Source organism: Atractosteus spatula, chromosome 23 (assembly GCF_055471065.1).
Source record: "Atractosteus spatula isolate fAtrSpa1 chromosome 23, fAtrSpa1.hap1, whole genome shotgun sequence".
Classification (NCBI taxonomy): Eukaryota; Metazoa; Chordata; class Actinopteri; order Semionotiformes; family Lepisosteidae; genus Atractosteus; species Atractosteus spatula.
Window position 1 is genome coordinate 14,979,338 of NC_142728.1, and position 10,257 is coordinate 14,989,594.

General features: G+C 54.9%; 1 protein-coding gene across 1 annotated transcript; it reads right to left on the minus strand.

The window, feature by feature from the left end:
- Positions 1-335: 335 nt before the first annotated feature.
- Positions 336-9,987, minus strand: slc2a8 (solute carrier family 2 member 8). Its single transcript, XM_088940800.1, has 11 exons — positions 9,789-9,987; positions 9,322-9,437; positions 7,531-7,693; positions 6,582-6,788; positions 6,127-6,226; positions 5,597-5,808; positions 4,818-4,967; positions 4,611-4,719; positions 3,718-3,900; positions 2,844-2,989; positions 336-2,305 (listed from the first exon to the last, which is right to left on the minus strand). The coding sequence occupies exons 1-11, from the start codon at positions 9,789-9,791 to the stop codon at positions 2,165-2,167; spliced, it is 1,530 nt and encodes a 509-aa protein (XP_088796926.1). The 5' UTR covers positions 9,792-9,987; the 3' UTR covers positions 336-2,164.
- Between the last annotated feature and the right edge of the window lie 270 nt (positions 9,988-10,257).

Sequence of the window (10,257 nt, forward strand, 5' to 3'; positions counted from 1 at the left end):
AGGGTTCACTAAAAAAAAGCTCATTTACATCTGTAGTAAAGGTCAGTAGCTCTAGTTCCCCTGTCGTCCCACTTGCTTCGGTTGAAAATGGACAATCCCCTGATTGAGAATGTTTCTACGATTGAGTAGAGTTCTATGGTCTGTGTGTACTCATTGTCAAGAGCGTGGAATAGATTATTTTGATAAAAAAAAAAAAGGCGCCTGTAGCTGTGGCTCTTTCAATCAGGACCAGAGCTTGAAATTCAGCACTGGCCTCCCCTCCCCTGCCTTCGTCGGTGCATCCAAAAAAAGTCTCCAGAGATTAGAACACAGACGTCATACCAGAAACGCAGTCGTGATTACTTCAAACATGTTTTAATTACGGGTTTTCTCTCCCCAGCTCCACCAGTGCCCCGGACTCATTGGTGTAGATTCCAGTTCCTCTACACGGCTACAGAATTAGAAACATGGATGCCGCCGGACACGAAACAACGCAGCTCTGCAGTGGTGGACATACAGTAGGTCAGTGTTTTCAATGCACAGACGCGCTGCGAGCTGCAGTCTGAGCGGTACAGTAACGATCAATTAGACGATAAAGTTCTTCGCCAGCTCTGTGCACGCACTGGTAGGTCTTTTTAGAAAATGCGTCCTTTTTCACTTGGTGGAAGTGGTCAGTGACTTGGCTCCAACACCTTTTCACAAGTGGAAACCGACACCGGCCTCAACAGCAGCTTGGGTCCATGGGCGAGCGGGTAGGAGCAGCACGTGTGTGTGTGTGTGTGTGTGTGTGTGTGTGATGAAAGGAGAACCCTTTCCACTATTTTAAACAAGAAAGGCCTTCAACTTTGCATGAACAAGGAGAAGGCGTCGTCCGGGGACTGGCAATCACTTATGGTGATTCACCTCTTCAACTGCAAATCTGCTCTGACGACAGGCTCGTCTACTCGCTGTAGCTGGATTTCAGCTCGCCTTCAGCTTTCCTTTTGCGGTGCTGCCGTTACAACTACTTGAGTGTTCGGATCAAGTCCCCTCTGCGACAATTCATCTCGTCTCAATTAAAACATCTAGTCTCAAGAACAGAAGAAAGGTTACAAAGGAGAGGAGGCCAACTGGGCAGTCGAGCCCGTTGGGTCGTTAGGAGCTAATTGAGCCAGGGCTCTCGGAAATGAGCCACTTCACTGGCTCCTGGTTGTGCTGTTCCATATTCCCACCACCCTTTGTGTAAAGTGCCTCCTGGCACAGGTTGTGTTTTAGATTTTGTCTTTCAGAGGTAATGCAGTGCTCCTTACAGCAGTATTAGAGTATTAGGGGGCTGTCAGCTGTACAGCAGGTAAACACATCAGTCCTCTGAGAATGGGTGCCTGGTTGCTCAGTCAGGCCACGGGCAGTGCCCACCTCCCCCGTTGTCATCCCAGAAACCGAACCGAGCACTTTGTCAGGTTGAACTGCTTTGTCAGGTTGTAATGCAGTCGTGTTATTCTTGGTCATTTTAAACCCCCTCCCCCCCCCCTTGCCCACAGCGGTCTCCCTGTCTAGTGAGATCCAGCCTCTATCAGCATCTCATTACCTGTGTGGCGGCGCATGAACACGAGGGCACCCATCCATCCCGATGAGCTGTCAGCTCAGAGAAATGGACCGATCAGTAAAGTCAGAAGGAACAATCGCTGACCCAGCGCATGAACCATTTATCCCACTTAGGAAATGGCGGTTTTGGGGGGCCGGTAGTGTGTCTGCATGCTCGGCTCGATATTATTCTGGCAATTTCTCTCTCTGCCCTGCAAGCATTTATCCCACTGCCCTGCAGGGCCGGGAGCCAATCGAGAATACAGACGTTAACAGAGCTGTTATCACTTCACCCTGCCTGTACATATTCCAGTCTCGTCCCCTTGCGGGACACGGTCAGACTTTACACTGAGGAGATCGGCTTCACCAGAGTCAAGAGGGGTAGCAGTCCGTATCCTCACCCCTCTGCACCCAGTACCTCAGAATCTGTGCGTCAGTAAAGAAATTAATGTTAACTGCACTTCTAGAACTGGTACAGTACCTGGTTAGTTATTCCTTCAGTTTGCTATTCTAGCAAAAGGAGCTGGATGCTATTGAGGGTGAGTTGCGAAAGCAGTACTGTATGTTGTTGTTGTTATCATTGCTGCTCCCAGGACAGGAGACGGGGTTTAGCGTGCCGGTGTCAGTGGGCTCCCCGGAACTGAGCTTCGATCTGCTCCAGGGACTTGCCCTTGGTCTCGGGGACGAGGGCGACGGTGAAGAGGACGTTGAGGACGCACATCCCGGAGAAGAGCCAGAACGTCCCCGCGCTGGTCAGCAGATCCTGAGCGCGAGGAAAAAAAAAGACAACAGGGAGAGTTGGAACGCCGGTGGGATGAGCAGAGGTAGGAACTGCGACTCTGGGGGTCCACGTCCTGGCTGGGGAGGGTGAGGGACGCTGACCCCCAGAACTCTACCCTCTGGGGAAACTGGGGGACCCGCAAGGTCAGTGCCTAACCCCATCACCTGTATGACAGCCGGGCCATCCTACTGGGTCAGACAGATGGGTCTGGGCCGCATGTAGAACTAGCAGCCAAGCAGGCGAGCCTCTGGACCCGTACCTGACAGACCCCAATGCAGGCAACTGCTGCTGTCCCTTGAGTGAGCCATGTGTTCTCTTCATCTTAAGGCTACAGAACCCAGGAGAAGATCTGGCCCAGTGAGCCGCTGTGGTTCTGGTCTGGACCGTACCTGTACGTGTACCAACTCGGCTTGCTCCCAGATTCCCAACGTCTTGGCCCCACGAAAGCCCCTTGTCCCACAACACCCAAACCACGGGTGTCGCTGGGCCCCCAGACCCGTCTCCCGTTCCCTCCGCTCACCATGAGGTCGTGGAACTCCTTGGTCACCAGGAAGGCCGAGGCCCAGTTGGTCAGCACGCAGGCCCCGCTGGCGAGCCCCCGCGCTTTCGCCGGGAAGATCTCCGACATCACCAGCCAGGGAATGGGGCCCCAGCCCAGGGCGAAACCTGGGGCACGAGGGAGAAACGCGGAACGTGAAGGAGAGGTGGGGCAGTACAGCGGCTCATGGCCCTGGGTTCTATTCAGCTATTCTAGTGTGCTGTCTGTGTGGAGTTTGCACGTTCTTTCCAGTTCATGTAGGTTTCCTCCCACAGGCCAGAGACACGCTGGTGGATTAATTGCCTTCTGGGACAACTGGCCCCGGTGTGAGTGTCTGTGTGTGCCCTGCGATAGATTGGCGTCCCAGCCAGGGTGTGCCCTGCCTCGCGCCCGGTGCTTGCTGGGATAGACTCCGGCTGCCCCGCGACCCTGAATTGGAATAAGTGGTTAGAAAACGGGTGGATGAAGAAGGGGGGGGGGCGTCCCAACGAACGGGGTCACCAGCGCCCCAAGCAGGAACTACTCCAGCCATCCGGCTGGCAAGGTTGGGTTCTGAACATGTCGTGGGGACCGTGGCGTTTGGATGCACGCCTCCTGACGCTACACGGTAGGCGTCCAAATCTGCCCGCAAAGCTGGGAAGACTCCGGCGTGGGTCGGCTACTGCGTTTCAGGCCGCCACGTGAAAAATAAGGACGGAGGAATAGAGTGTGAGGCATCCCATAATGCACTGTGGGGCTCAAGGCGACCATGGGGGAGCAGCGTGGGCACAGTCCCGCTCCCAGATTTTCTCGGCGAACGCGAATCTTGAGAAAAAAGAACCGCGTCTGCGGAGGCCGGGTCTTCCTGAGGCTGTACCTGCGATGAAGAGCCCCATGCTGGCCAGGGCCAGCCAGGCCAGGCTGCCCTCAGAGGGGGGCAGCGCGGAGCTCTGGGCGGCCAGGAGGGGGACCCCGCTCAGAGAGGAGCCGTTGGTGGGCGCGGCGCTGGCGATCTTGAAGTACGCCCCAAACACGGCCGTGCTGACCGCCATGGCCAACCCTGAGGCAACACAGTGGGGGAGAAGGACAGCCAGCATTACCATCACCAGCCCGGGAGGTGGGGCGGTCAGTCCTGGGCAATGCAGGGGTACCAGGGGTTCAAGTCTCCAGCGCAGACATTGCTGTGGACGTTGTACCCCAAATGAGCCAGGTACTGCACCCCAAATGCTCCAGTCAGCCCACGTGTATACAGGAATATCGGCATTACTGACAATGGACTAGCGCCCTCTACAGGGAAGACTTGGAACTCTGCTTAATACTAAAGACAATTTGTTAATTGGATCTTCCCCTGCAAGCCCATTACAATACCAATCACACAGTGTGCTTAACAGTGTAACCCCAGTGTCCTGGCCAGATTTCCCCCTGGTCTTTACCAGTCATGGCCTCCTAATAACCCCCATCTCTGAACTGGCTCCATCACTCTGCTCTCCTCCCCACTGAGAGCTGGTGTGTGGGGAGCGGACTGGTGCACTCTGGCTGCATCGCACCATCCAGGTGGGGAGTGGGGGGGGGTTACACATTGGTGGTGGCAGTGGGATTGCCCATTACCTGTAAAGTGCTTTGAGTGGAGTATCTAGAAAAGCGCGGTGTGAGTGTAAGGGTATAATTATGATCAATTATTTAACTGCTGGTGCTTTGCAGGGTCAATGTCACAGTCTGCGTTAAAAGTCATGGGACGGACGGGCCCGTGTCGGCCCCGGAGAGACTCACCCGAGAGGACGAGCAGGACTTTCCTCCCGGCCCGGTCCATGACGAGCGCCGCCAGGGCCGTGAAGACCACCTGGACGGCAGCCACGATCACCGTGGCGACGCTGCTGGCCTTGGGAACAAAAAAAAACGCCGGTCAGCACTCTGTAACCATCCGGACAGCAGAGCAGCAGAGCAGCTACCTTGAACAGCGGACAGCAGAGCAGCTACCTTGAAGTTTGCTTCTTCGAAAATGGTCTCGGCGTAGAACATGATGGCGTTGATCCCCGTGAGCTGCTGGAACAGCATCAGCAGGACCCCGATGAGCAGGGGCTTGTAGATGGCGGGGCTCCTCAGGTCTCCCAGCTTGAGGCTGCCGCCCTGCGACACCCGAGTGGGGGGGTGGGTGGGAAACGCGTTAAACAGCGAATGGGGCCCAGGCAGACGGCATGCAAACCCGCGTGGCGCAACTCGGCGTGGCAGCTGTGGAGGCGCCGCTCTCCGCTGCGCTGGGACAGGCTGAACAGGTGCAAGAGGGGCCAGCAGGGGGCGCTCACCCTGCAGTCTGCGTGGGTCCTAATACCCCAGTCCAGTGACAGGGACACTATACTTGTCCCTTCGGATGAGACGTAAAACTGAGGTTTTAACTCCCTGTGGTTATTAGAAATCCCAGGGTGTTTCTCAAAAAGAGTAGGAGTGTCCTGGCCAAATTTCCCCCTGGCCTTTACCCATCATGGCCTCCTAATAACCCCCCTCTCTGAACTGGCTCCATCACTCTGCTCTCCTCCCCACTGAGAGCTGGTGTGTGTGGGGAGCGGACTGGCGCAGCATCCAGGTGGGGCTGCACACTGGTGGTGGCAGTGGGATTCCCCATCACCTGTAAAGGGCTTTGAGTGGAGTGTCCAGAAAACTGCCATATACTGTAAGTGTGAGGGATTAATAATAATGATAATATATCATAACTTCATCTTTACAGACTTGGCAAGGTGCCCCCCCCCTCCCCGACTCACCTGCTCCCGCGCCGCGGCCTCGATCTGCACACACTCCCACTCGTGCGGCACGGCCGGCCCCCTCAGGAAGCGCAGGGCCGCCAGCGCCTCGTACTCCCTCCCCCGGGCCAGCAGGAAGCGCGGCGTCTCGGGCATGAAGCACATGAGCACCAGCATCAGCGCCGGGGGCACCGAGCACGCCACCGCCAGCCAGCGCCACTCCAGCACCAGACCTGGGCGGAGAGAGACGCAACCGGGTCGCTCGTGTCCGCGCCGCTGCCCGCCTCGTGGATCGGATCAGGACCAGAGGGGGCAACTACAGCCAGGTAAACCCCACCAACAGCGCAGAGCACCCATGTGATCCCGTCTCTCCGTTCACCCCTGAGGTTAAAACCAAACTCTGGGATGGCGTGGGTGTGAACAAGGCGTCTGAGACTCGGAGTCTTGTGAGAACATGGTTCGTACCCCAGTCGCAAGGCACAGAGAGCAGAAGGGAGGACAGGAAGCTCGCCACGGGGGGGGGAAGAAAACGGACGATCCGAACGGTTTACCTGCGATGTACGCTCCCATGATGCCCGTCACCACCATGAGCTGGACGCAGGATCCCAGCATGCCCCGCACCCGGGCGTGAGCCGTCTCCGCGATGTACAGCTGGGGGTCAGGCAGAGAGAGCGCACGATCAGTGAAGCAGACGTAGCGGCAGCACTCAGAATTCAAGCGTCGTTAAAGGTTTCGAAACTTCCCATTGAGCTGACACCCCCCCTCCCTTCCGGCAAAACTATTAAACAGACCCCTTTTATTACTGTAATGTTTTTTTTTATTACTGTAACGTTAGTCTCTCCAGAGGCACTACAAACGAACAACTGAACCCTGATGATGCATTAATAAGGAATTTACATAGGAGAACAAAGTGGTTTTTCATATCTGACAAGACATAAGTCATTGGCCCCATTAAGACTGCTAATATGTTCTGCGTCATTGCATTTACTACCATTGCTTTACATACAGGCACTGCTAAGGACGTCACCCCGCTGGCCAGTCCGGTCAGGACCCGTCCGAGGTACAGCATCCAGATGTTCTGCGCGGAGATGATGATGTTGAAGCCGAGGATGAAGGGGACGGCGCAGACCATGAGGCTCAGCTTCCTCCCGATCCTCTCCACCACCCAGCCGCCCAGCACCCCCCCCACCGCCGCCCCTAGAGTGACCACAGACTGGGGACGCAAACAGGGAGACACGGACAGGCGTGGAGGTCAGAGGTCAGAGGTCAGAGGTCTTGCCCCGGCCCCAGCCCAGCCCCTCTGGCATCGGGCCAGGCGGCAGGAGTTGTTAAGCCTTTCCGGCCTGAATTTTTGTCTTGGTGTAAAAAAAACAAAACACCAGTCAGAAATGTTCCAGTGTTGGAGGTCACTGTTCACATCTGGCTGTCTAGAGGGACAGGACACTGCCCAGCGTCCGCCTGGAATCTGCAGACCAGAGTAACGGCACACCTGAAATCTTCCCCTCCTCTCTGAAAGCCAGATTCAGAGGCCGACGCCGTCTACTGGCAGTTTGTGTTTCAGGGTTAAAGAAAACGAGGCATCCGTCACTCTGTACTCCAGTGTTACCCAGAACCCCGAAAAAACTCTGCCCGACGCACCCCACTTCCAAATCCGCCACCCGCCCAGGAATCCCAGGAAGAGCCGGTGTTTTCCCAGCACTGCCTTCGGCAAACACAGCTCAGCGCCTGGGGACGCGTCTGCTTTCGGAAGGTAAGACTCAATAATAATAATAATAATAATAATAATAATAATAATTTTTTACTTATAAAGCGCCTTTCCAAAGCTCGAGACGCTTTGCAAACACTTCTCTGTCGAGAATCCTGTGCAAGGGAGACGCACTGATCAGCCTTATTACAGATCAATTTTCGATCCCCTGCCCCTTAAATCGAGCGCACCCAGAGCGAGTAAGCCCTACCCCGAACCAGGATGCCTCCTCGTCGTCCAGCTGCAGGCGGGGGTCCCCGGCCCTCTTGAGGCTGGGGATGGCGGGGGAGCTGTAGCCCAGCACGAACCCGAAACTGAGGGGCCCGAGCACGGCGGCGAAGGTGGCCAGGAACAGGTTCCCATTCTGGACCTGACTGGAAAAGGGCCAGCGATTAAACACAGCGTCAGCTCAGGAGGGCACAGCAGGATTCGAACACGCAGGTTTTCTGCACAGAAGGGGGGGTTGGATCAGTTTACAGGGCCTGGCGGTGGGGAGGGGGGGCCATTAATAAAATATTATAACTAATAATAATTGCTTACACTTAGCGCTTTTCTGGACTCGCCACTCAAAGCGCTTTACAGGTAATGGGGGATCCCACTACCGCCACCAATGGGCAGACCCCCACCTGGATGATGCGCCAGTCCGCTCCCCACACACCAGCTCTCAGGGGGGAGGAGAGCAGAGTGATGAAGCCAGTTCAGAGGTGGGGATTATTAGGAGGCCATGACTGGTAAAGGCCAGGGGGGAAATTTGGCCAGGACACCGGGGTCAGTGTAGGTCATTCTTTCAAACCAAAGACCCGGTCGCTCTGCTCCGGACCGGTTCCAGAGCAGCGCTGCCTTTTCTGGAATGTGGGACAACATTCGAAATTGACGGGTTATGTAGAGTTTTAACAATACGCTTGTCGATCTAGATTCTACCGTTTTAACTGCACTGTATATCCTGACGGCGCCTTCGCTACTGCAGCGCAAGAGGTGACGAGCGTGGTTCACGCGTGTCTGAGACGGCATCCTGTCTCACCGGCTACACAAGCCCCTCTACATTAGCGGCCGTTAGCAGGCAAGGAGAACGCTACAGCGCACAGCAGCAGACAAAGGACAATCAACTGTTTTCCTGAACTTTAAAGGAAACGCAGGGAAAGGTTCTGAATGCCTCTTTATGCAGTTAAATGAGTCGGGGAAGTTACTGATGATTGACGAGAGTAACACATTGCACATACACACAGTACAGCAGCTATTCCAGATGCTGTAATACTGCTTTTTTTTGTTTTCCCAAGTCATCTATTTGGTCTGGATGCCAAGTAAGGATAGTTTATTTTAAAGAAATTAAAACAAGACCCGAGCAATCGATTGCTAGTTAAGGGATGGGGGAGAAAGGGAAAAAGAAATCTGAAAAAAGACCTGAATAAGCTTGGCTTTTTCCCCCCACGTTTTTCCGACAAAGATATTGGGTGCAGGACCTCATACACGACCCCTAGTGGTACCACCGCGCCAAAGCGTCTTTGTGGGACAGTGTAGGTGAACTATCACATGTGAATCACATGACTACAGCATTTCCCTCCGGGGTTGGGGGCTGCCACTGACCTACATACCGTCAGGTTTTAGTTCAAGCTGCATACTCGAGCTCTAAGTTACCATCGACAGGGGTGACGCCAAGCCAGAGGAGCGTCCTTCAGAAGCCTGCAAATTCAGAGATCCGCGCACCGGCTAAGGGGGGAAATCGACATTGTGTTTTCGGTTTATCGGCACCCAGCAGCGCCGATGGCCGATGATAACCTCTTCACTTCTGTATTTTACAGCTCGCCTCATAAAGCAGAACTCACAAGTCAGGGTTTCGATCCCCTCGCATCACTGTTGACGAGAATTCACTCCCCGGGGTATAAACCGCCATACCGCACTATCACCCAAGGAGCAAGCTGAGCAAACCTTGCGCGGGGGCATTTTCATTTTTAACTGTAATAAAGGAGGCACCCCCCCCCCTTCCCCAGATGCTGGTACTTACTCGAGGTAGCCCTCCCGGGTGCTGTCCGTCTCGGACAGAGGCGGCGAGTTCACGCCCCCGCGCCCGGCCCCCAGAAGCGGCTCGTATTCCTCGGACTGCTCCATCCTTCGGGAAGCCTTCGATATAGAAAAAAAAAACAGAAATACAGACAACGAGTGAACCGGTGCTTCCCAACACGCCTTCCCGGCAAACAGGGTTAGCAGAAACGCGGCGATCCGAGCTCCCGGGCGTTGCGGTAGCCCAAGGCTGTCCCGGTGACGAGCGCAGACGCACGTCGTGCCGTGTCAAACCGTGCCGTGCTTACTACCATTAAGGGTCGACGGAGCTAGCCAACGTTGTGCGACAACAACAACAACATCAGAGCATTGAAGAAGAGCTCGGAGTGCGTCTCCAGATGTCAACTGCGAGGAGACAGGCTGGAGCATTATCACCGCCGGGCAGACAAGGCAAGGCAAGCGACAGATTACCATTCACCAGCCGCAGACGTGCCCAGAAGGTTTAGCTAATGTCATTGTGGGCTGTTTGCCTTCTCTCCTGCTCCTGCTGCTGCTGCTGCGAGCTCGGGGGCTTCTCATCAGCTGACGAAGCCCTGGTTAGCGAGCGAGCGAGCCCGCAAAGCCGACCGGCCAAAGCAGGAAACAGAGTCGGGAATCCCTGCTGGGAAGCGGTGCATTCTGGAACTTGTAGTTGTAGTCTGGGACGAGTTTGAATTGCAGCACGGTACTTTTCCGCGCAGAAACGTAGGGAAATAAAATTGTTGAATCCCCGTGAGGGCATTGTTAGCTTTGTATCGATACAGGAGAGCAATGCCTTCTTTTCTTGACACACAGGTGGTGTAACCTTTTTTTTTGTTGTTGTTTGACCCCTTAGGTTTTAAAAATCTTAAAAATGAATCGTGTTGATTGCTAAAAATAAGTTTATTTTTGCCGAAATGTA

Excerpts from the sequence above, each read along its gene's own strand:
- slc2a8 (XM_088940800.1), bottom strand. Across the intron at positions 4,968-5,596 it reads AGGCCGCGGCGCGGGAGCAG|GGCGGCAGCCTCAAGCTGGG; the intron begins GTGAGTCGGGGA and ends CGGGTGTCGCAG. Across the intron at positions 2,990-3,717 it reads CATGGGGCTCTTCATCGCAG|GTTTCGCCCTGGGCTGGGGC; the intron begins GTACAGCCTCAG and ends CTCGTGCCCCAG.